The sequence below is a fragment of the Microcaecilia unicolor genome, chromosome 6 (assembly GCF_901765095.1).
Source record: "Microcaecilia unicolor chromosome 6, aMicUni1.1, whole genome shotgun sequence".
Lineage (NCBI taxonomy): Eukaryota > Metazoa > Chordata > Amphibia > Gymnophiona > Siphonopidae > Microcaecilia > Microcaecilia unicolor.
The window spans coordinates 80,741,717-80,766,357 of NC_044036.1; the positions used below are offsets into that span (position 1 = coordinate 80,741,717).

Sequence of the window (24,641 nt, forward strand, 5' to 3'; positions counted from 1 at the left end):
TAGATTCTGTATATGGTACCTGAAAAATCCAGACGGAAAAAAAATACGCCTAGGTGTATTCTCTAAGGTACACCTAAATTTTATAGAATAGAATTAAATTTCCACACGGTATATAGAATACACTGAACGGCTCGTCACGCGGCTAAATTTGGTCACGTCCATTTAGGCCACATATTACTTAGTAAAAATCCTGACGCTTAACTTAGGTACAGATCAGGTGTACTATATAATAATACGCATAGATTTTAGAAATGCTTAAGCCATGCCCCCCAATACACTTAGTGAGTTGTGCCACATAAATCTCAATTAATGCCAATTAGTGCTGATAATTACTTGTTACCATCCAATTAACAGCACTGATTAGCTAGTTAACCAATTAAGTTATGCGCATTGTTACAGAATACACTTCGGTTTCCACATGGATTTTTAGGTGCCATATATAGAATCTGTGGGTTTACCCCTAATTCCATTCATAAACTAAGGAATGCATGTGTCAGGATCAAAGAGACATGGCAAAGTGTGTCTCAGCAGGGTGGCAGGGGCTGTGTTGAGGGGGAGAGGGTAAGTAGAATCTATATGGGGTGAATGTGGTGACTGTTGGATTTATGTAAGGTGTATTTTAAGGAGTATGTTGTATATATTTGTGCCCATGTGAAGAATATAGGTGTGTATCCGTGGAGATAAGAAGAGGTGAAGCTTTGGAGTCTTTAGGGAGTATGTTTTATGGTTCTTGACATATAAGCATTCTGTTCCCCTTCCCCCAATCACTCCTGCCCCTGTGCTTACTTAACTTCCCATCCTCCCTTCCATTCTCTCTCCTTCTTTTGTCCCTTTATACTCTTATCCCTAATCCCTCCCCTTGCTCTCTCCATCCCTTCTATCTCCATAACTGGTTGGCCATGGTCATGGCTCCTTACATAGAAACAGAGAAAAACTGAAGACAGATAAAGACCATATGGCCTATCCAATCTGCTCATCCATGTCATCTACTATTCCTTTCTCTCCCTTACAGCTCCTATGTACTTGTCCCAAGCTTGCTTAACTTCAGATGCAGTCTTTGTCTCTACCAGAAGGCTGTTCCACAAATTCGTCACCCTTTCTGTAAAGAAATATTTCCTCAGGTTACTCCTGAGTCTACCCTATTTCACCTGCCTCCTATGCCCCCTCGTTCTAGATCTTTCTTTCAATTAAAAGGAGACTCACCTCCTGTGCATTTATACCATGAAGGTGTTTAAACGTCATTCCCTCAATATTCAGCCAGTGGCAGGCAGCACAGTTAGCTGACGCTGACCCTGGATATTCAATTGCGGGCTATATCCAGCAACCAGCATTGAATACCCAGTTTCAGTTTTGACCCCAGCAACTTAACCAGCTAAGTCATGTGGCTAGCTGCTAAGAGGTGAATTCTATAAATTGTGCCTTAAAAAATCGGCGCCAAAAACCCCCGCTTAAGTGCTATTTTATAAGCTGTGTCTTAAGTTAGGTGCGGTTTATAGAATAGCCCTTAAGTGCAGGGGCCGTGCATCCATTTGCACCAATGAAAATGTGATGCATATGCCCCCACCTAAATTTACACACTAAGAAGCTTCAAACCGCTCAAAACACAGCAGCCAGACTCATATTTGGGAAAGCGAAATACGAAAGCGCCAAACCCCTAAGAGAAAAACTACACTGGCACCCACTAAAAGAGCGAATTGCATTCAAAGTCTGTACCCTGGTCCACAAAATCATTTATGGGGAAGCCCCGACCTACATGTCAGACCTTATAGACTTGCCTACTAGGAACGCAAAAAGATCATCACGCACATTCCTCAACCTCCACTACCCTAACTGTAAAGGGCTAAAATATAAATCCACATACGCGACCAGTTTCTCATACATCTGCAAGCAGCTATGGAACGCACTACCGAAGGCCGTAAAAACAACGCAAGACCTAACCAATTTCCAAAGGCTACTGAAAACAGATCTGTTCAAGAAGGCATACCAGAAACATACATCCTAAATACCAAATAATAACTCTATACACGATCTATACAAAACCGAACTTTTATCGCACGACTGCTTAACCTCTTTGTTATTAATGATCAAGCACTACCAATTAAACCTTACATCGAATAGGGTCCCTCTAAAGTCGATGACCTAATGTATGTTACAACCCAATCTATTATTCAGGAATCTTCATGCAATACCATAATGTATTCCTCTCTACCATGTATGTATGCACATGATATATATACATACCATGATCTGTTTCTTATATATTTGTTCCATGTATGTTAGCATGTATGCATGCACCTTAACGCAATACCATTTGTAATTCTGTTACCCAGAAATGGCAACCGCCATTACGGCAAATGTAAGCCACATTGAGCCTGCAAATTGGTGGGAAAATGTGGGATACAAATGCTACAAATAAATAAATAAAATGCTGTGCCCCAAAACAGCCATGACCCGTCCATTTCCATGCCCTCTTTTCTGGGACATGTGTAAAATTTAGGCACATATCACACATCTAAATTTATGCATGTACGTTAATTGATTTTAATTAGTGCTAATAATTGCTTGTTAAAAAGCCAATTATTGGCACTAATTTGCTTGCTAGTCAATTAAATTGCACGTGCAAATTGAGCGTACACCCAAATTTGCATGTGCAATTTTTGGGGACTTTTATAGAATTAGGGGGTAAGGGCTAATATTCAGCGGAGATAACCGGCTATCTTTCACTGATTGCACTTAGCTGCTAAGCGCTATTTAACCGGCCGGGAGCCATTCCTGACTGGTTAAATATAGTGCTGAATATCGGGCCTCATAAGAATAAGAGCATAAGAATAGCCCTAATGGGTCCATCTAGCCCAGTATCCTCCTTCCAACAGTGGCCAATCCAGGTCACAAGTACCTGACAGAAACCCAAATAGTGGCAACATTCCATGCTACCAATCCCAGGGATAAGTATTGGCTTTTCCCATGTCTGTCTCAATAGCAGATTATGGACGTTTTTTCCAGGAACTTATCCAAATCTTTTTTTAAACCTAGATACACTAACCGCTGTTACCACATCCTTTGGTAACAAGTTCCAGAGCTTAGCTCTTCGTTGAGTGAACAAATATTTCCTCCTATTCATTTTTCAACATCACTTCTCCCCTCCCGCCTTTCTTCCAAATATACACATTGAGATTTTTTCTTCTTCCTCTGCCTGCACGGATGGGTTTCTCATTTATAGTCTGTGCTCTTCTTCATTGTGACATGGAGCCGGTGCAAGGATGGTGGACGCCCTAGGCATACCTTCAGCCTTATACTGCCCCCCCTTAATTAACTTTCAAGTCACTAGCATACAGGTCCCCCCCCCCCCCCCCCCCCACCAAGATTCAATACAACAATCAGAATCATCACACAAACATCATATAAAAAATGCTGGTTCAACTATGTGCTGATGATTCTTTGAGTTAGTTTGGTTGCCAAGACCTATTGTTTTGTTTTGACTGCAGCTGCTCTTTGTTGCCCAAAAAGCTGCTACCCCAGGCAACCCCCTAATCTTGCCTAATGGTTGGGTCAGCCCTGTTGTGACACATTTCTTTTCTGCTGGTCAACGTTAAATTCTAAATTACAAAGAAGGCAATCAGACTTACTAAACAGCGTCCACCACAGTATTCAGTGTAAGTCTTACACTCTCAGGCACAATTCCCATTCACCTTTTCTTGTAAGGGGGAAGAAAAGACTTCAGTAGCTTAACTGCTAAGTTAAAACAATTGTAGTCATGAGCCCTACCATCACTAGTCATAAAACACTCCCCTATTGATGTATATAAAATATTTTGGTGCTCTGAAAATTCTTTCACCTTCTCAAGTCATCCAAACTCTTGTAATTCTTGTAGTATTAATAGTGCTTCTATTAGCAGTAAAAAAAAAAATAAAATAAAAACAGTGTTACAACTTAACTGAAATGGCCTGTGCTCAACAGATAAATGAAATGGCCTGTGGTCAACGGATCTTCTCCGTTTCACCATCCAGCTTCCTCGGTAGCTGCCATACCATTGCCACTAACTGCTTAAAATAGTTTTGCTTCAGTGTTCAGTATTTCATGTCGTATACCACTGCCATTGAAGCAAAAGTATTTATACTGTAAAGGTAAGGAGGTCTTGAGAAGGTGAAAGAATTTTCAGAGCTCCAAAATATTTTATATACATACGTAGGGGAGGTTTTTATGACTAGTGATGGTAGGGCTCATGACTACAATTGTTTTAACTTAGTAGTTGAGCTACTGAAGTCTTTTCCTCCGCCTTACAAGAAATTGAACATTGAAAAGATGAATGGGAATAGTGATTGAGAGTGGAAGATTCTTGAAATTGGTAGTGGACACTTGAAATTCTGCCATCATGGGTTTTTCACCTTCCTTTGTGACTCAGGGGTTGGCATCCCCACAGGACGGACTTTCTCAGCACCACCTTGCTAAATTTTACATGGCAGGGTCTGATTTCCCTGCCACCTCCAAAGACTTGTGGGCTTCTCCTGCCTTCATGTATACATGACTTTGTTTGCAACTATAAAACAAACCTATAGGTATTGAACAGACAAGCAGAGCCTCCCCAACTGGTGTTCTCGCTTCCGTGAAATGCACCAAAAAATACACGATGAAATAGATGAAAGGAAAAGGAAGTAAGCTATGTGATCATGAAGCTGAAAAAAATTACTTTCTATCCAGTTCGTAAAGCATTATTTTATTCTTCTCTGTCTTTGAGAAAATAAAGAAAAGTCTTAAATCTCCTTATTTATAAAACCACATGAAATTAATTTATTTCTATGAATCATAATAATTAATTGTAATAGGATTAAATGATATGAATGGAAAGTTGGAAGAAGCCTAGGCCCTTGTTTTAAGAGCATATTCATGCGTAAATAGAGCCATTTGTATACGTAGATTGGCTACATGTACAGATAGCAAGTTTAGGGCTCGTTTTACTAAGGTAAGCTAATGTATTTAGCACGGGTTATCTAAGGGGTCCTTTTACCAAGCTGCGGTAGGGGCGGGGCCGATTTTTCCAGCATGCCAAGGCCCTTTTTCCTGCTATGGGTAAAACGCCTCTAAAAAAATAGCCATGTGGTAAAATTACTCTTACCGCGTGACCATGTGGTGGGGAGCACTTACCACCACCTATTGAGGTAGCGGTAAGGGTTCCCACAGTAGCACCGATTACTGCCAGTTTAGCGCTGCGGTAAAAATTGCTAAAATATTTTTTGATGGCCAGAAATGGCGCACACTGGCTGCGTTGGATCGGCAGTAGTTCCAGGTTCAACCCTTTAGTAAAAGGGCCCCTAAATACTAAGAAGCTCATAGAAATAAAATAGGCTTCTTAGCATATAGTGCGCAATAAAACCATTAGCGCACCTTAGTAAAAGGAGCTCTTAGGAAGCCACTATTTAGGCAAGGAGATCTACACCATGTTCAGATGTCAAGGGTGTGGTTTAGGTGGACAAAAATTAGAATGTTGGCCTTTACACCTGCCCTGAGGTTTGCACATGTACCAACTTTTTAAAATCACTGATCCCACTGGACATGCCAGCAAATACACATGCAGTCCTGCATGTCCTTACCCAAATTTTATAGGAGGCTCTGCAGTTGGCAGATCCTTTGTAAAGTATAGAGGCAATTAAATCTGAACATTTTAATTCCCTTCTCTGCAGTCTGTCTAAAATTAGCCTTATAGCAAATTATTCAAGCTCATCAATTGCACTGCCACCATATGCAACTACAGATCAAATACACTGGGGATAGTCCATAAAATAAATAGTACTTGGAATGTGCATTTGCTAGCTCACATTTGGTTGGTTAATGTGCTTTAAAAATGTCAGTCTGTCAAAAATCAATTAAGGGCCTCTTTTATCAAGCCATGCAAGTGGTTCCCGCGCTGCAGTGCCGGCGGAGTCCATGCAAAGTGAATGGGCTTTGTCAGCACTGCTGCATCGGGAGTTGATAGCGCAGCCTGATGGAAGAGGCTCTTAATGCACGTAAACCTATGAAGTAATGTATTTAATCAGTTTTCATACATTAAAAATCTCTAATGTACTTTCAAAAATATTTAATAAGATGGAAGTGTGAACAAACAAAAAAAATCAAAACTAATGCCTGAAAACTGGGAAAAATTCAGAAAACGAACCAAAGATATTTTTGCCTAAATACATCCCTAAAGTGTAGTCTTCTATGTAATATAATTAGTAACAGTCTAATTGAATGGAAGACAGGGCATTAATCTTGCAGAAATGACTTGCCTTACTAAACTGTTAATGTTAATTACCTCTTTTAATAAACTATCATATAGTAATAACTCCCTTTGGGAAGGGCATTCATTGTTGATTATGAAGACCAAGGATTTGTTTTTGTTTGAATCAAAGAGGAAAGCTCAGCAAAAGGTCTCATTTCAATTCATTTTTAAATTGGAGCTGCAGCCAGCACTGACTCCAGCCCCAGTGATCACCCCAGCCACAAAAACACCACCAAAGTGCCACCATTATTTTCATAAAGCCCTCCTGGGCTTTCTCACAAAACATAATATATACATGCAACAGTTAAATACAATAATTCTTCATCATAGCAGCTACCTTTAAATATCAGCAAATACTTTGAGTTACTGAATTAGCACAGACCCTTTAAGAAGCACCTGTATCCATCTGGTAATACTGAGTTATCACAGATTACTCACTACCATGGGAAATTAAAGCACAGTAAAATCTCAACTTTATCCACCTTAATAAATAGCCACCTCAGATACGTGTTGCCATGCAGATGATTGGCCAGTTTAACAGGTCTATTGCTAAGCTTTGGTGAGGTTTTGCACTTAACATGCATTAACTTCAATTCTAAATATGCACTACTTGCAAAATCTCCAAGGTAACTTTTGGGAGAGTAGTTGGCATTGGGGGGAAGTCAGCCATGAGATAAAACATGGAACAAACCGATCACATGCTTTAATATCATAGCGGATTCCATGAATGCAGTTGGCTACACCTTTGAAGGTATAGCTAACTGTTGTACATTATTTCCCCATTTTTTTTGCTAATGTGCATTATGGCACATGTAGTGTGACTCCTTCTTACTCCAATTATCATAAAATTCCTTGTCAGGTGTTCAGTGCAGGAATTAACACATTAATGTTTTGATACTGTATTAGCTGTTTTATACAATAATGCACTTGTGAAGTGCAATTCTATAATGAAGATCAGAGGTTCTCAACCCAGTCCTCGGGAGACATGTAGCCAGTCAGATTTTCAGGATACCCACAATGAATATGCATGTTATAAATTTGCATACAATGGGTATCCTGAAAACCTGACTGGCTAGGTATGTCTCAAGGAAAGACATATGTAAATGTAGAGAATTCAGGGTGTTTTCACATCTAACTTTGATCCCAGCATCCTGGGTTTGATTCTCACTGCAGCTCCTTGTGACCCTGGGCAAGTCACGGGACCCTTTTACTAAGCCGCGTAAGCGTCTACACATGCCCAATGCATGCCAAAATGGAGATACTACACGGCTACCGTATGGCCCTTGCGGTAATTTCATTTTTGGCGCGTGTCAGATACACGCATCTGAAAAATCATTTTTATTTTCGGCCACGCATATCAGATGCGCGCCGAGTGGCATTTGGCGCACATAGGCCATTACCGCCCGGTTACCATGTGAGACTTTACCTCTAGGTCAATGGCTGGCGGTAAGGTCTGAGACCCAAAATGGACACACAGCAATTTTGATTTTGCCACATGTCCATTTTCGGCAAAAGTTTTACAAATACCTTTTTTACAGGTGCGCTGGAAAATGGATTGGCGCACACCCAAAACCCAAGCTTACACTACCGCAAGCCATTTTTCAGCACACCTTAGTAAAAGGACCCCTTAACCCTCCATTACCTCAGGTATAAAAACCAAGATTGTGAATCCTCTGGGACAGAGATAGTACCTGCTTATAACTGGATTGTAAGCCTCATTGAACCTGAACTCTGGGATAATGCAGGATACAAATGTCATAATAAATAAATAACTTAACTAGGGCATAAATACAAAGGGGTGTAAACGTGGCTGGAGCATGGGTGTGATATGTGGAATGGTCCCAGTAACACATGTAACTTATATGTGTCCCTGTCCCTATCCTGTGGAATGACCTACCACCTTTGTTTTTCACGGAACAATTGTATCAAAAGTTTAGAGCCCTGTTAAAGACTGGTGCAGTAAGCCTCAGGAAGTGTGAAAACAATCTCTCTGTCTATTTACGATCCTGTTCCTTCTCTTTCTGCTTTTCTATTTATATTTGCAGTTCTTTTCTACTACATTGTTTCTCAGGTTTTGTAAACTGCTTTGCTTGTCATGGCAGCAGGGTGGTATATCAAGCACCTAATAAACATTTAGGCGATTGCACTTATGCCAGGTCTATGTTTGATGTAACTGCAGATGCATAAAGGTTAGGCATGCAGACACAAGGTTATGCTAGTATTTTGTAATGGAAACTGGGCACCCAGGTCCCATTATAGAATTAGGCTCCCTCCATGTTTCCTTAGGGATCCTGAACAGAGTTGCCCAATTGTCAAACTATCATCTAAGGGACCTTTTACTAAACTGCATTAAGCACTTAGGGCTCCTTTTACAAAGCGGCAGTAAGACCAATGTGGGCTTACTACTCGCTAAAAAGGAAGTACCACTGGGCTATTGCAGCAATTCCCAGTGCGCCGTCATATCCGGCACTATTTTTGTAGCCCTAAGTGCTTACATATGTATTTCTTTTTGTAGCACCAGTGTGTACCCGGCGGTAATCAGGCAGTGCCGCACGCTGCCCGGTTACCGCTGGGTTGGCACTGGAGCCCTTACTGCCAACCTCCCACCCACACACACACAGAAATGGCTTCACTTGCTGCACGGCCATTTCTTAAAAAAAAGAAAGACTTAACTTTTACCCGCTGAGGTAAAAGGGGGCCTCGGTGAGCGTCAAAAACATGGGCTGATGTCAGCACAGGCCCCCTTTTGCTGCAGCTTGGTAAAAGGGGCCCTTAATGCGCAGGACGTCAGACTCAGAAACAGAATGAAGCCTTGCGCCAGAAGAAGAGGACCTCGGCTGGCGGGGGTTGGGGCTCCCCACCAGCAAAGGTAGGTGACAGCAGCGGCAGGGGAGGGTTGGCGGCGGGAGGGGGGTCGAGAGGGTCGGCGGCAGGGGGGGTCAATGGTGGCGGTGGTGGCGGTGGTGGCGGCGGGGGGGTCAGCAATGGTGGGAGGTCGGCGGCGCTGGGGGGGCTAAAATGTGCCCCCTCACCTCGGGCTCTGGACCCCCCTCCCGCCGAAGTCTGGCTATGTCACTGCTCGGCACTAAGCTCTATTCTACAAAGAGTACCTAACTGAACGCCATTTATAGAATAGGCTAAGCACTATTTTTTTAAGCACCGTTTTGTTAGTTACCATTTATTAAATTTAGTTATTAATGCACACAAACACTCAAAGCAGCTTCCTAGACCTCCAAGAGTGCCAGAATTTAAATAGAGATAAAGTACACCATTTAGATGCAAATACTCATGACACCAGGTCCTAGTTCCATTTGCAACTGAACTTGAAATATAAAAGGAGAACATAGGAAAAATCATTACTGATATGAAATTGTCATGTACAAATGTGACATTAGTTTTACAAAGTGTGCTATTGGCCCTTTACATACTGCATTAATGTGCATGTGAAACTTATGGATAAGCAAAATGTTATTGAATAAACTCTTCAATGGATTTAAATGAATTATTTTAATAAGAAATGTCTTTTTTGAAAGATTTAAAGTATAGTCAAAAGTTTTTTTTAATCTCACATATAGGGCCTTTATGCTGTGGGAAACTTTCAGCCAAGTGAAGAGAATATGCCATATCAAAATCAGCACAGAGAACCATTAAGGTCCTTAACAGATCTCAGTCAAGAAACCAGCAGAGCTTTACCTGGCAAAAATGGCAGCAGTAGCGATGGGATCTCTTCTCATCATTCAGAAGGTATTCTGAACAGGAACCACAGAGAAACTGGCTCACTCACAAATATCAAGAGAGCAAGCGCTGATGTTGAGATCATAACTCCTCGGAGTCCCATGGGAAAGGAAAACATGGTCACATTCAGTAACACTTTACCTAGGGTGAACACCCCTTCAATGGATGAGTCAGCACGAAGAAATGCAAGCATCCATGCTTCTATGGATTCTGCACGTTCTAAGCAGCTTCTTTCTCAATGGAAGAATAAGCATGAAAGCCGAAAGTTGTCTTTGCAGGTCATTGAAACTGAATCTGGCCTTTCACCTCAGAGAGTCATGGAAATGAGATCTAGCTCTGAACCGGTTAGAGTGGGTGTAAATGGAGAACACCATGGTCCAGGTAATCCATATTTAAAACTCCAAGCTGGCAGTATACCTGGGTGCAACAATAGTGGCATGTCTGGAGGACCTCGAGTCTCTATTCCTTCTCGTCCTGGATCTTCACAACTAGTGCATATTCCTGAAGAAACACATGAAAACATCAACACATCGCCTAAACCTAGTTCTGCTAGATCCAAATGGCTCAAAGTGGCTGAGAAAAGTGTAGCTTGTAGAAGTAACAGTCAGCCAAGAATTATGCAAGTCATAGCCATGTCAAAGCAACAAGGAATGCTACAGAGCAGCCCTAAGAATTCAGAAAGCAGTACGGTCACATGTACAGGAGCCATCAGGTATAAAGCTCTAACAGAGCATGAACCAGCTAATATCGTGAGAGTTGAAGCTCACCCAGAAAATAACCGACCTATAATTCAGATGTCAGGTGAAGGTGAAGGAAGTGGATCATGGAAATGGAAAGCCCCTGAGAAAGGTAGCCTGCGCCATACATATGAGTTGAATGATCTCAACAGAGACTCTGAGAGCTGTGAATCTCTAAAAGACAGTTTTGGATCTACTGACAGGAAAAGAAGCAACATTGATAACGACCACCACCATCATGGTGGCATCACTACAATTAGGGTCACCCCAGTTGAGGGAAGTGAAATTGGTTCTGAGACTGTCTCAATCTCTTCTAGCCGTGATTCAACTCTTAGAAGAAAGGGAAACATTATTTTAATCCCTGAAAGAGGAAACAGCCCAGAAAATACCAGAAATATCTTCTACAAAGGAACATCTCCCACGAGAGTTTACAAAGAATGAACAAAGAGGCCTGGTTTCACCTTAGCTGAATTTAGTCTTCTGTGGCCAAGCGTGTGCTTCATTTTAGAGCCAGTGGAGAACAAATTTACAATGCGTGAAATTACTGAAGGCCAGACAAATTGCAGATAAAGGTTGCATGGATGAGCTTGTGGATTTGAAGAAAGGAGAAAAATAAGCACAATGCAAGGGCCTGATAATGTGATGCATCAGAAAATTCCTAATCCATTTCTTCAGATTAGTGACATTTTTGAAGTGTGATATCAATCAAAATGATAACTCTTGAGCAGACAATTTATTTCCTCGATGTGCCAACTCATGATTTCTTTATTCCATTTGGTTAAAAATCTGCAAAATTCCTGAACCTCCTTAAAAATCTGAATATTTGGAAATTTTCAGTTCATGACACTTTTTTTATGGTACAAATAAAGACAGTCCATTTGGCTTGGGAACTATTCGGCAATATTCCTGGTGCATGATTTTTTTTTTAAGACCTCTGAATTTTGCAGAATGAAGTCTTTTATAATTAAGTGGAGATAATTTCATTTTTTACAGTAGGTCTGTAATTATACTGATGTTTGCAGGTTTTGCACCAAAAAACTTTTTAAAAAACTTAAAAATAATGGTGCTTATTATAATACCTACAATCTACATGTTCATTCAAATCTACAAACGCACCTCTGTCATTCTGTAGAGAGTAAAGTTGCTTAGATCACATTTTTTATGATGGTTGCATTCCATTAGAAATAGGAAATATTTACACTTTTATTAGATCATAGTGAGCCTGTCCCATTTGAAAGATGGCACGTTTTGCATAGTTCTTTGAAATCCTATTTACTGCAACTAAAGTCTGTGGGTGCTACTCAGAATTGAGTAGTTGTCTCTTGTTGACTGGTTTTGCTGCTACTGTTCAACATTTACTTAGTGCAGATAAGACTAAAATTGTTTCCAAGTAGGTGAACTTGTGGAAATAGTTTATACAGTTTTTAAGAGTCTTTTAAAATACTAAACAGTGGTTCATGTTGCAAATCTATCCCAAATGGCTCCTTTATCATTTTTTGTATTTTAATTTTTTTTTCACAGAACTAATAGCAGTTGCACGCATGAGGTACACTGATAAGAAAATACTATACCAAAATAGACTATGAACACAGGGGCTGTTTAACTAAGGCGTGCTTTAAAGTGGCCTGCGCTGGTGTAGGCGCGTGTTTTGGACACGCACAGTCAATTTTTCAGCATGCCTGGAAAAAAAAGACTTTTTTTGTGACTGAAAATGGACATGTGGCAAGATTAATGCCAGCATGCGTCCATTTTCGTCCTGAGACCATTCCGCCACCCATTGACTTAGCAGTAAGGTTTCATGAGCTAACCGGGCAGTAAGCGACCAGCATGCGTAAACTGCTGATTAGAAAATAGAAAATATTTTCTACCGTGTGTTTTATGCACGTATCAAAAGTGGAATTACTGCCCCGGGCATGTGGTAGCCGGGCAGTAGTTCCAATTTGGCGCATGTTGGATGTGCGTAGGTGCCTACGCACCTTAGTAAAAGGGCCACAAAGTTAGCTGATCTAGTGATGTTTCACAGATAGAAATTTGCCACCCCAGTGACTCACAATAGGGCCGCTGAGAGACTAGGCCGTGCCCGGCGCAAGGCCGCCCCTCCTCAACCCCCCCCCCCCCCCCGCTGCTGCCCCCGTCGCTCCCCCTGCCACTGCTGCCCCCATCGCTCCCCCCGCTACTGCAGTCTGCGGTCTCACCTGCCTGCCTCCATGGCTCCGGGCCCCCTTCATTCAAAGCGGCAGTCGCAGATGGCGTCTCTTCTGGCCTTCCCTCCCTGTGTCCCGCCCTCATCTGATGTAACTTCCAGTTTTCACGAGAGCAGGACACAGGGAGGGAAAGCCAGAAGACACGCGATCTGCGACTGCCGCTTTGAATGCAGGGGGCCTGGAGCCGTGGAGGCAGGCAGGTGAGATCTGGAACTGCAGCGCCGGCGGCCTGACCCCGGCACCGGGCCCCCCTTGGAGGCCCGGGCTCGGGGAATTTTGCCCCCCCCCCCCCGCCCTCCCTCTCGGCGGCCCTGACTCACAAAGGCTCTTGGTTTATTGCATAAACCTTAGGTTACCTTAGGCTATGCATATTGGGGCTCTTTTACTAAGGTACGTAGGTGCCCATACGTGTCCAACACGCACCAAATTGGAACTACCGCCCAGCTACCGCATGCCTCGGGTGGTAATTCTATTTTTGACATGCACCCAAAAAACATGGTAGAAAATATTTTCTCACTACCTCTCCACCCTCATCTCCCCCTATGTTCCCGCCCATAACCTCCGCTCACAGGACAAAGCCCTTCTCTCAGTACCCTTCTCCACCACTGCCAACTCCAGGCTCCGCTCATTCTACCTTGCCTCACCCTATGCCTGAAACAATCTTCCTTTACCCATACGCCATGCCCCCTCCCTACCCATCTTCAAATCTCTGCTTAAAACTCACCTCTTCAATGCTGCCTTCGGCGCCTAACCGCTTGAGAAATATAGAATGCCCCAATCTATCCACCCTATCAGATTAACTGTTCACTCGTCCTCTAGATTGTACACTTCTCTTTAGATTGTTCTCTTGTCTTTTAGATTGTAAGCTCTTTGAGCAGGGACTGTCCTATGTTTAAATTGTACAGCGCTGCGTAACCCTAGTAGTGCTTTAGAAATGTTAGTAGTTAGTTAGTTATTTTCTACCGTGTGGCACTCAGCTGGCAATAATCGGCACTTTACGCACGCTGGCTGCTTATCGCACATTTAGCGCGTGAGACCTTATCGCTAAGTCAATGGGTGGTGGTAAGGTCTCAAGCTGAAAATAGACACGCGCTGGTTTTAATTTTGCCACACGTCCATTTTCGGCCACAAAAAAAAAAAAGCCTTTTTTCCAGATGTGCTGAAAATTTGACTTGCGCGTGTCCAAAACACAAGCCTAGACCAGCGCAGGCCACTTTTAGGCACGCTTTAGTAAAAGGGCCCCATTATGATTTAAATTCAAAACATTGTGTTATCCTAAACTCAACGTCATTTTTACTTAAATAGGTGATTAGGTTTGAGTGGTGCTGTTTTCTTAATGACAATCTGTATTAAAAAGTTTCTTCCATTTTACGGCTATAAAGAAATTAGCTTGTAGAATGTTCACAACAGAGTAAACAGAGGGCTGCCAGTAGCACTGGAAAGCAGAACTATAAAAAGATCCTCCATCACGCAGGAAACAGAAACCTTACTCAGATAAATGTATATATTTAAGAAATCCTTTGCTGCACCACTACAGAATGAGTGGAGAATAAGGGAGGAAGCTATCAAAGTGGGCTTTAGCAATGAGACCCTGTGCTAAAATAACCCAACTTGAGGTTTAATAACCCAATTTAACAGTAGCCCACATTGATAACTCCCCCCCCCCCCCCCCCCCCCCTAAATGGAATTTCCCTGAATTTAACCAAATAGTGATATGGCTGTCGTAACAAGAGAACCTCAATATAGGGACAGCACCATGCTAAAAAAAAAAAAAAAGGAAAAAGGCACAAGGAAATATATGTCATCAGCTTATTTACTAAAGGTCAGGTATCAAAAGATTTACCTGGCTAAGGTCCTCTTTTACCAAACCGCGATAGCGATTCCTGGCACGGCAATGCCGACAAAGCCCATTCACTTTAAATGGGCTTTGTCAGCATTGCCTTGCGGGAATCACTAGTGTAGTTTAGTAAAAGAGGCCCTAATGCAGGTTTTAACTAGTAAACCTATCTTTTAAAATATCCGCGCCCCCCCCCCCCCTCCCTGCAAGTTTCACACATTTATGATTAATGTGCACTATTGGTTTTGAATGCAGGTTGCAAGCATTACAGAGGCATTGCCAGTTGTGATACCTAGTGCACAGGTTGATGCTCCTTGCTGGCTGTCATGACTGCCTGTAACATGGCTGCACTCAACACTACCTCTTGGGGTGGCATTAAATGCAGCTGTGCTACAGATAGTTCAGAAGCACAGCCACTACTACGTCAAAAAACATGAAGCCATAGCAGAGGCAGTTCACCTCTTTTCCAATCCCCCCAGAACACAAGTAACCCCCTTCTGATTCCTCCCAAATACAAGTAGCCTCTGAACACAAGTATACCCTTCTGATTCCTCAACCCCATTCCAATCCCCCAATCTAGACACTAACTGTCCCCGCAATCCCCCAGATTCTATATAGCGTGCCTAGAGTTATGTGTGGTTCTGCGTGTAAATCTAGACGTATTCTATAACTATGCATGTAGATTAATTGTTTTAACAAACTGTTAAGTGTTAACAGCTCTTAACAAGCAATAACAAGCACTAATTGGGAAAAATGAGAATTTACGTACATACATTGCTAAGCGTATTCTGTAATGTACTGCATCTAAATTCTAACCCGCACAGGCAAAAGGACGTGGCTAGGGCGCATGGAAATGGGCATTTCGTGGGCTTTCCAGCAAAGTTATTCAAAGTTGTTAAATCGCAGGAGGATTGTGAAAAATTACAAGAGTAAAGAAGCGATTCATGTCTACCCGTTCCGCTCCACTCATTATTTTATAGATCTCTATCATATCTCCCCTCAGCTGTCTTTTCTCCAAGCTGAAGAGGACTTTACAAGATTACGAGACTGGGTTTCTAAATGGCAGATGACGTTTAATGTGAGCAAGTGCAAAGTGATGTACGTGGGAAAGAGGAACCCAAACTATAGCTACGTAATGCAAGGTTCCACATTTGAGGAGTCACAGAACACGAAAGGGATCTAGGCATCATCGTTGATGATTCATTGAAACCCTCTGCTTAGTGTGCGGTGGTGGCTAAGAAAGCAAATAGAATATTAGGTATTATTAGAAAAGGAATGGAAAACAGAAATGAGGACATTATAATGCTTTTGTATCGCTCCATGGTGCGACCGCACCTCAAATATTGTGTTCAATTCTGGTCAACGCATCTCAAAAAAGATATAGTGGAATTAGAAAAGGTACAGAGAAGGGAGATGAAAATGATAAAGGGGATAGGACAACTTCCCTATGAGGAAAGGCTGAAGGGGCTAGAGCTCTTCAGCTTGGAGAAAAGCCAGCTGAGGGGAGATATGATAGAGAACTATAAAATAATGATTGGAGCGGAACGGGTAGACATGAATCGCTTGTTCACACTTTCCAAAACTACTAGGACAAAGAAGCTACAAAGTAGTAAATTTAAAACAAATCGGAGAAAATATTTCTTCACTCAACGTGTAATTAAACTCTGAAATTTGCTGCCAGAGAATGTGGTAATAGCAGTTAGCTTAGTGGGGTTTAAAAAATATATATAGTAGAATTAGAAAAGGTACAGAGAAGGGCGACAAAAATGATAAAGGGGATGGGATGACTTCCCTATGAGAAAAGGCTGAAGCAGCTGGAGCTCTTCAGCTTGGAGAAAAATGGCTGAGGGGAGATATGATAGAGGTCTATAAAATAATGAGTGGAATGGAATGGGTAGACATGAATCGCTTGTTTACTCTTTCCAAAGTAGTAAATTTAAACGAATCGGGGAAAATTTTTCTTCACTCAACGTGTAAAGTCTGGAATTCATTGCCAGAGAATGTAGTAAAAGCAGTTAGCTTAACGGAGTTTATAAAAGGTTTAATGGCTTCCTAAAGGAAAAATCCATAGACCATTATTAAAATGGACTTGGAGAAAATCCACTGCTTATTTCTAGGATAAGCAGCATAAAATGTATTGTACTTTTTTGGGATCTTGCCAGGTACTTGTGACCTGGATTGGCCACTTTTGGAAACAGGATGCTGGGCTTGATGGACCTTAAGTCTGTCCCAGTATGGCAATACTTATGTACTTATGCATGTTGTTATAAAATATGGGCCAGTGTGCATAAATCTACATGCAGAAATTTACACCAGATTTTTGTTGTCGTAAATGAATGTGCACAGATTTAGTCGCATGCATTGGAGCCGACTCTGTGGGTGCTGTGGGTGCTTGAGCACCCCCAATATTGAGAAAATTCCTTGTATGTGTCCAGGGAGGGGTCATTTCCATTGGGCTTAGCACCCCCAATAATTTTGAAAAGTTGGCTCCTATGGTCGCATGAACTATGCATAAGCGTTTTCTAAATACCACACGTAGATTTACGAGCGGTATTTAGAATAAACAGGCGTTATTGCCTATCGCGTGTTAATTTTAGGCGCCATATATAGAATCGGTCCAATTATGTTTTCCTGCTGATTTAAGGATATGGGACTAGAGTAGTTCCCCTTTGCTCCCACCCCATCTAGTTTCAGGTCTTAAAATGCTTCTGACTAGTGGTTGCCTTGAGGTGCTACTACTAAGGCCATCCTTCCATATAAGGAGTGATTGCCTTTATATGGAAGGATGGCCCCTAGTGTTAGTAGTACAAATATACTGCTAGGGGCATCTGTGCCATTTTGACACTCACAACCAGATGGAGCAGGAGCGGAGGGGGCTACTCCCGTCATGTCCCAGTAGACTATCAAGGAGCCCCTGGGTGAGTCTCTGGGAGGGGTGTTAGGGAGTAGGATCTCTTGGGAGAAGATTGGAAGTGGGGGTTGTATTCAGGGGTGATCAGAAGGGGGGCTACTTGTGTTTGAGAGGATAAGAAAGGGGGTGAACCCCTACCACCAAAGCTTCTTCATTTTCTTTTTTTTTTTTTTTTTTTGAGGGGGCAGCATTGGCACAACCATGTTACATACACCAGCTGGTAGCATGAGTGTATCATTCGATCTACAGATGCATGTACTGCAATTGCTCTATATGGGGCAGATGTTGGACATGCCCCCGTCTTTACCACATGAGCTTTGCGCTTAGTGCAACTTAACTTTTACTTTCCTGTAAAAGAGCCCCATTATTAGCAATTAGATCCCATTGCTTAAAATGGGGCTTGCAGTGAAACATCACTCATGAACTGTGTAACTCTAGACCTTAATTGAGTAAAAAAACGAAGTGTGTCAAAAGCACTCCTGGGGCAAGCTTTCAAATTTAGCCAGTCAATACAATCTAGCATTAAAACGTTGAGAGTAATAATGGATTCTTGTTTAAGTATGGAATTGCATATAAATGAGATTATTTGGAAATCTTTTTTATAAAGATCCTTCGAAGAATTAAGCCCTTTTTAGAGCCTTCATATTTAAGAACAATCATACAAGCTACAATTACTAGTCAATTAGACTACTGTAATATATCCTGTTGGGTTTACCTAATTCGGCAGTCTATCGTTTACAGCATGTACAAAATGCAGCACCTAAATTGATACTGGGAGGCAGATTGTCTGATCACGTAACCCCTCTTTTGATTGCCTTGCTTTGGTGGCCAGTTTGTGCGAAGATACATTTTAAGTTACTTGTATTTGTTTTTAAAATTTGACATGGTTTAATGCCAGATTCTCTCTCTCAAGAGGTATTGCTCTATGCTGCCCCCAGGTCTTTACAATCAGCTCAAGAGATAAGATTAAGAATACCTTCCACATCAGTCTATCGTAAGACACTGATAGCAATAGAACCATAGGTGGCAAAGGCTCAGAACTATGGAACAGTTTGCCCAAAGAAATTAGGAACATTTCTTCTTATTTGATTTTTAGAAAGGCTCTTAAGACATCTGTTTTCTTTATATTTTGAATGATTTATATATTTGTAGTAATCCATTTTTCTATTTAATATTCTTTGTTTCTGTACTTTGGTTAGGTATTGATTTGTTGTAATTCAATGGTATTTTGTTCCATTTTTTTTCTTTGTTTGTTTGTTTCTTTTGTTATCTGCCTTGAGCCCTTCCTGGGTAAAATGGACTATAAAATGTTTGTATTAGATTAGATATTCAATGCTAACCAGCTAGATTCAGCCAGTAACACCAGCCTAACTCTACCTGCAGTGATAAAGAAGCTGGAGTTCAGCAGACCAGAGCCAGCGCAGTATGGCTATGAAACTTTATTATCCACAAAAAAATATACATAAAACCTGGCATGGCTGCGTTTTGGTAACTGCCTGCATCAGAGACACATACAGTTCTTGGTTTCTGTCCCAGCTATCTCCAAAGGAGCCAAAAAGTGAGTGTTTATAGATACAGAAGGAACACCAAACCAATGTTTCATTCCTCAGTTCAGCTGCTTGGTTAAACCCCCCTGAGCAGGCCATGCCTGGCTATTCTGTGGTACTTAAGTGGTTAGTTCTGCTGAATATCCCCTTTTGACCGCCAAAACGCTAACTGACTGGGTTAAGGGTGGTCCGGGGCAGAGCCAGCACTTAACTAGTTTAGGGCTCCTTTTACTAAACGATGATAAGCCCAACGTGGGCTTACCACTCACTATACAGGAATTACCGCCGGGCTACCGCAGCAGCCCAGCAGTACTTCCCACACCTAGCACGCCGCCATTTCCAGTGCTACAAAAATGTATTTATTTTTGTAGCAACGGAGTGTACCCGGTGAAAATCAGGCAGTACCACGTGCTGCCCGATTACCGCCGGGTTAACGCGAGAGCTCTTACTGCCATAGCCACGTGGCGTGTGCTTTACTTGCCACACGGCCATTTCCTGTAGGAAAGCGACACTTCCCTTTTACCAGCTGTGGTAAAAGGGGGCCTCACCGCGCATGTAAAACACATTCCGACGTCAGCACCGGCTCCCTTTTCCTGCAGCTTGGTAAAAGGGGCCCTAAATGCGATATTCAGTCTGCGAAAGGCTGAATTAACTGGGCACCACTTTCAATATCAGCCAGTGCCCAGTAAACGTCTGGACTACCATACTACTAACCCGGATATTCAATTCCAGAGGCCGGATATGCCCCGGCATTGAATATCCAGGGTTAATTCAGCTTCTTGAATATCAGGCCCTATCTTTTTAAATTTATGGTACATAGATTTATCTACCTATTCAGCCATACAACTTGCTGGGATAGAACAGCAAAATATCCTTTTAAAAAAGATAAAGGAATATTACTACTACTACTACTTAACATTTCTAAAGCGCTACTAGGGTTACGCAGCGCTATACAGTTTAACAAAGAAGGACAGTCCCTGCTCAAAGAAGCTTACAATCTAAAGGACGAAATGTCAAGGAGGGCAGTCTAGATTTCCTGAATAGAGGTATAATGGTTAGGTGCCAAAGGCGACATTGAACAGGTGGTTATCTTATCCTCCCACTGTGTTTAAATACTGATTCCTACAGGTCTGAGTAAGCAGGTTTGGATGTCTCGAAATACGTGTGATATCTGATATCGTATGCCTTTCACACATCTACTTTGTATTCTAAGCATTATGATTTTGCCTAATTAAATATTTTCTTTACTTCAGTTTAATTTACAAAATGGTAAAGCTACACCGCCTGATATTCAGTCCTGGCCGGTTAAATAACACTGAACTGGCTATCCGCGAATATTCAGAGGGAGATAGCTGGTTATTGCCCACTAAATATTTCTGGTCAGCGCTTAGCAGATAATTGGCTATATTACGTGATATAGCCGGCTATCTGCTAATATTCAGTGCATTGCCGTGAACTGCCCGGTTACTGCTGTGTTAGTACGAGAGCCCTTACCGCCACCTCAATGGTTGGCGGTAAGTGCTCCCCCCCAGAATGGTCATGTGGCAAGTGGTTCACTTGTCACATGGCCATTTCTTAAAAAAATGAAAAAAAAGACAGCTTGTTACCTACTGCGGTAAAAGGGGGCCTCAGCACGTGTCAAAAACAGGAACTGATGCCAGCGCAGGCCCCCTTTTACCGCAGCTTGGTAAAAGGACCCCATAGCTGGCAATGCACTGAATATTAGCAGATAGCGCTGACCAGAAATATTTAGTGGGCAATAACCAGCTATCTCCCTCTGAATATTCGCGGATAGCCAGTTCAGTGTTATTTAACCGGCCAGGACTGAATATCAGGCGGTGTAGCTTTACCATTTTGTAAATTAAACTGAAGTAAAGAAAATATTTAATTAGGCAAAATCATAATGCTTAGACATCGGTGCTACAAAAATAAAAAAATTTTTGTAGCACCAGAAGTGGCGCATGCTGGGGTGGGAACTACGGCCAGGCTGCTGCATTAGCTAGGTGGTAGTTCTGGATTAGCGAGTGGTAAGCCCGTGTTGGGCTCAGTGCCGACCGCAGGAGTCAGCCCGTCTAACTCCCGTGGTCCTGAATATGAGCCCCACAGTGTTTAAGAACAATGAAACCTGAAAAAAAGAACATGATTTTATGGTTCAACACACAAACTTAGGGGACAGTATAGTCAGCCTTCTAACCTATGGGAACTTCTCATGCATTTGCAAACCATTTCTGCTGAAGTTTGCCACACTTGCAAATAAGCCTCCATCACAAACATCAGTAATTTTGTGCATTTCAGGACGTTTTTCACATTTTATTTATTTATTTATTACATTTGTACCCCGCTCTTTCCCACATATAGCAGGTCCAGTGTGGCTTACATAGTAAAAGAAAGCATCTTACATGGTAAAGAATACAGTAAAAACAAGGAAATGTAGGAACAGTATTATAAATTGTGATGATCATAACTACTTACATTATGAAAGGCATTACAAAGGACATGTGAAAAGAACGTAATGAACTAGAATAGGGAAGGTAGACAAGGCTATAATAGGTGAAAGGGAAGGAGAATGGGAGGGAAATGGTAAAGGATGGAGGGAAGAAGATGAGGGATTGAGTATAACATTGGGGTCAGAGTAAGCGTCGACGTCTTAGCAGGAGTAACACGTGCAGCCCCAAATGTTGGGGCAGATTTTTTAAAGGCGCTTATCCAGTTAGCTGGTGCCGCAAGTGCCAGTGAGAGGGATGTTCAGCCACACTAACTGGAAAGTGGCTCTAAATATTTCCTCCGACTGCCTCAGCAGAATCCATACTGCACTGGAGCAGTCCATGAGCAGTGCTTGGGCTGACCCAGAGGTTATCTAGTTGGCGGCTTTATTTAGATAAAGTTAGGATAGCAAAAACACTGTTCTAATTCTATCCAGCTACCCAATCAGCAGTCTGAGAAGTCCTTTTCCTAAAGTTTAGTGAACACTAACAGAATTAGTACACGCTAAATGCTAAGACGCCCATTGGTTTACAATGGGCTTCTTAGCACTTGGTACATGCTAATGTACATTAATGGTGCTAAGCTTGCGCTAAGCTTTAGTAATGGGCCCTTGAATGTGGTCTTTAACCCCTGAATTCTATATAAGGCGCCCAGTTTACACATGCTACTTAATTGAGCAACGAGCCAATCAGTGATGGTAACAACCAATTATCATCACTAATTGGCAATAATTGGTATTTACACGTTTCTTTTTAGGCGTATTCTAAAAAAAAGTGCAGCCATGGGAGGTGTGTGGGCATGTCAGGGGCATTACTCAAATTTACACATGTTGTTATAGAAATCAGGGGAACATGTCTACATTTAGGCATGGGTATTTACACCAGGTTTTCAGTGGCGTAAGTAGCTGCAGCTAAATGTAAGTGTGTTCCCCCAGCCCTATGCGCTATTCAATACACCACACCTAACTTTAGGTAGGCACATTATATAGAATAGCGCTTTTTTTTGGACATGTCTAGATTTTAGACGTCATGTACAGAATTTGGCCCTAACTGGATAAAACATTCATGTCTGCACTGAAATCGGATATTCAGTGCCAGCCAGTATGTGACTGACCAGTGTTTTTCCTAAATATCAGGTGGCTGGATTTTATTATATCAACCTCTTATGAAAGGTGATGAAAAGAGGAGGATTCCTCAGTATCACATCTGGCAATCTGCATTTTTATTTTTGGTTCATTAACTTCTCTGGGTAGAACTAATTCATCCCGAGAGTTACATTCTAGTCATCTGAAATGTGCTGCATTATTTAAAGTACAGAAGAATTGTTTTTATATACAAGTTTTCCTATTAAATAAAATATCAAATCATTTAGAGGGTCTTCTTTTAAGCCGCGATAGCATTTTTAGCTCACAGTAAAAATCAGCTGCCAGTAAATGCCGAGATGCCCATTATATTCCTATGGGTGTCTTGGCGTTTACCACTGGCTGATTTCTACCATGAGCTAAAAAACGCTACTGCAGTTTAGTGAAAGACCCCCTTAGGTAATACCTAAGATTTTGTTCTTTACATACATATTGATACATTTTATACTGAAAAGTGCCAAATGCTACTGTTTTTGAAGATGGCTTATCAAACGATACTGTAGTATTATAAGACATTGATTAAAAAATGATAATACAAACTCTGGCATTTGCATGAATATTTGATAAAAACAGTTTTTATAAAGCTAATCTTTGTTTACATTAAACTGAGCCTTTACTTAAAAAAATCATTAAAGCATTGCCAGCTTCTTTTTAGAGTTTAAATTTTGCTTAGCTGACACAATCTTCTGTTAAGCTGTGATTTACAGATAACACCTGTGCAAATTCAACTAAATATCTTTCTATATAAGGATTCTACATGTAAAGTATTGTGTTTCATAAAATGTTATACAAAGGTTTTCAAACTAAAATATTTGTAAATTGCTATAAATGTATTTTGTTAAACAAGTAAAGATCAATGCTATTGTGTGAATTTATTGTGCTAAAAATCACAAAAATAAAGCTAGAACCCTCCAAATTGGCATCTGCTGTGTGAATTAATATTAATGGAGAACAAGTGGAACTATTTCCTTCCTTCCTTGAAGACGTGGCGCAGAATACATGCTCAATGCAGAAGGGATAATTCTATGAGGAGCCATGTAGATTGAGGTGATACATATGTGCATAAATTGTCAGTGTTCTAGTCAGTTACATGTATGTCAACACATATATGAATAATGTGAATAATTCAGTTATAAGATGTGCATATCATCCATAACACATACTTTGCAGGAGGGCATACAAATGGGTGGCATCTGGGTCATGTGGCAACATAGTAGATGACGGCAGAAAAAGACCTGCGCGGTCCACCCAGTCTGCCCAACAAGATAAACTCACATGTGTCATTTTTTGTGTATACCTTACCTTGATTTGTACCTGTCTTTTTCAGGGCACAGACCGTATAAGTCTGCCCAGCACTATCCCCACCTCCCAACCACCCGCCCCGCCACCCACCACCGGCTCTGGCACAGACCGTATAAGTCTGCCCGTGCACAGTCTGGTAAACACTTAGGACCCCTTTTACTAAACCCTGCTAGTGAGTCCCAGTGCGACAAATGCAATGCAGCCCATTCAGTTCGAATAGGCTTTGTTATATTTGCCATGCGGGAATTGCCAGCACGGTGTAGTATAAGGGGCCCTTAGTTGCATAAAGAAGTATTTCCCTCAATTCTATAAAGGTTGCCAGAACTTGTGTGCGCAACTTTAGGCATGTTCCCGATTTGTGCATACAATTTAATAGAATAATGAGCTAATTCGTATCAATATTTGGCTTTTTAACAATTATTGGTACTAATTAGATTTAATTGGGACTAACGCATGTAAAGTTAGGCACGGGATCCACACCTAAAAA

General features: G+C 41.6%; 1 protein-coding gene across 2 annotated transcripts in view; it reads left to right on the forward strand.

Moving 5' to 3' along the window:
* PLPPR4 (phospholipid phosphatase related 4) overlaps positions 1-11,169 on the forward strand; it is a 103,239-nt gene extending 92,070 nt beyond the window's left edge. For both annotated transcript variants that reach the window (XM_030207001.1, XM_030207002.1), the window contains one exon: positions 9,832-11,169. In XM_030207001.1, coding sequence (XP_030062861.1) covers positions 9,832-11,169 — 1,338 coding nt within the window. The remainder of the gene's footprint in view (positions 1-9,831) is intronic.
* Positions 11,170-24,641: the final 13,472 nt, after the last annotated feature.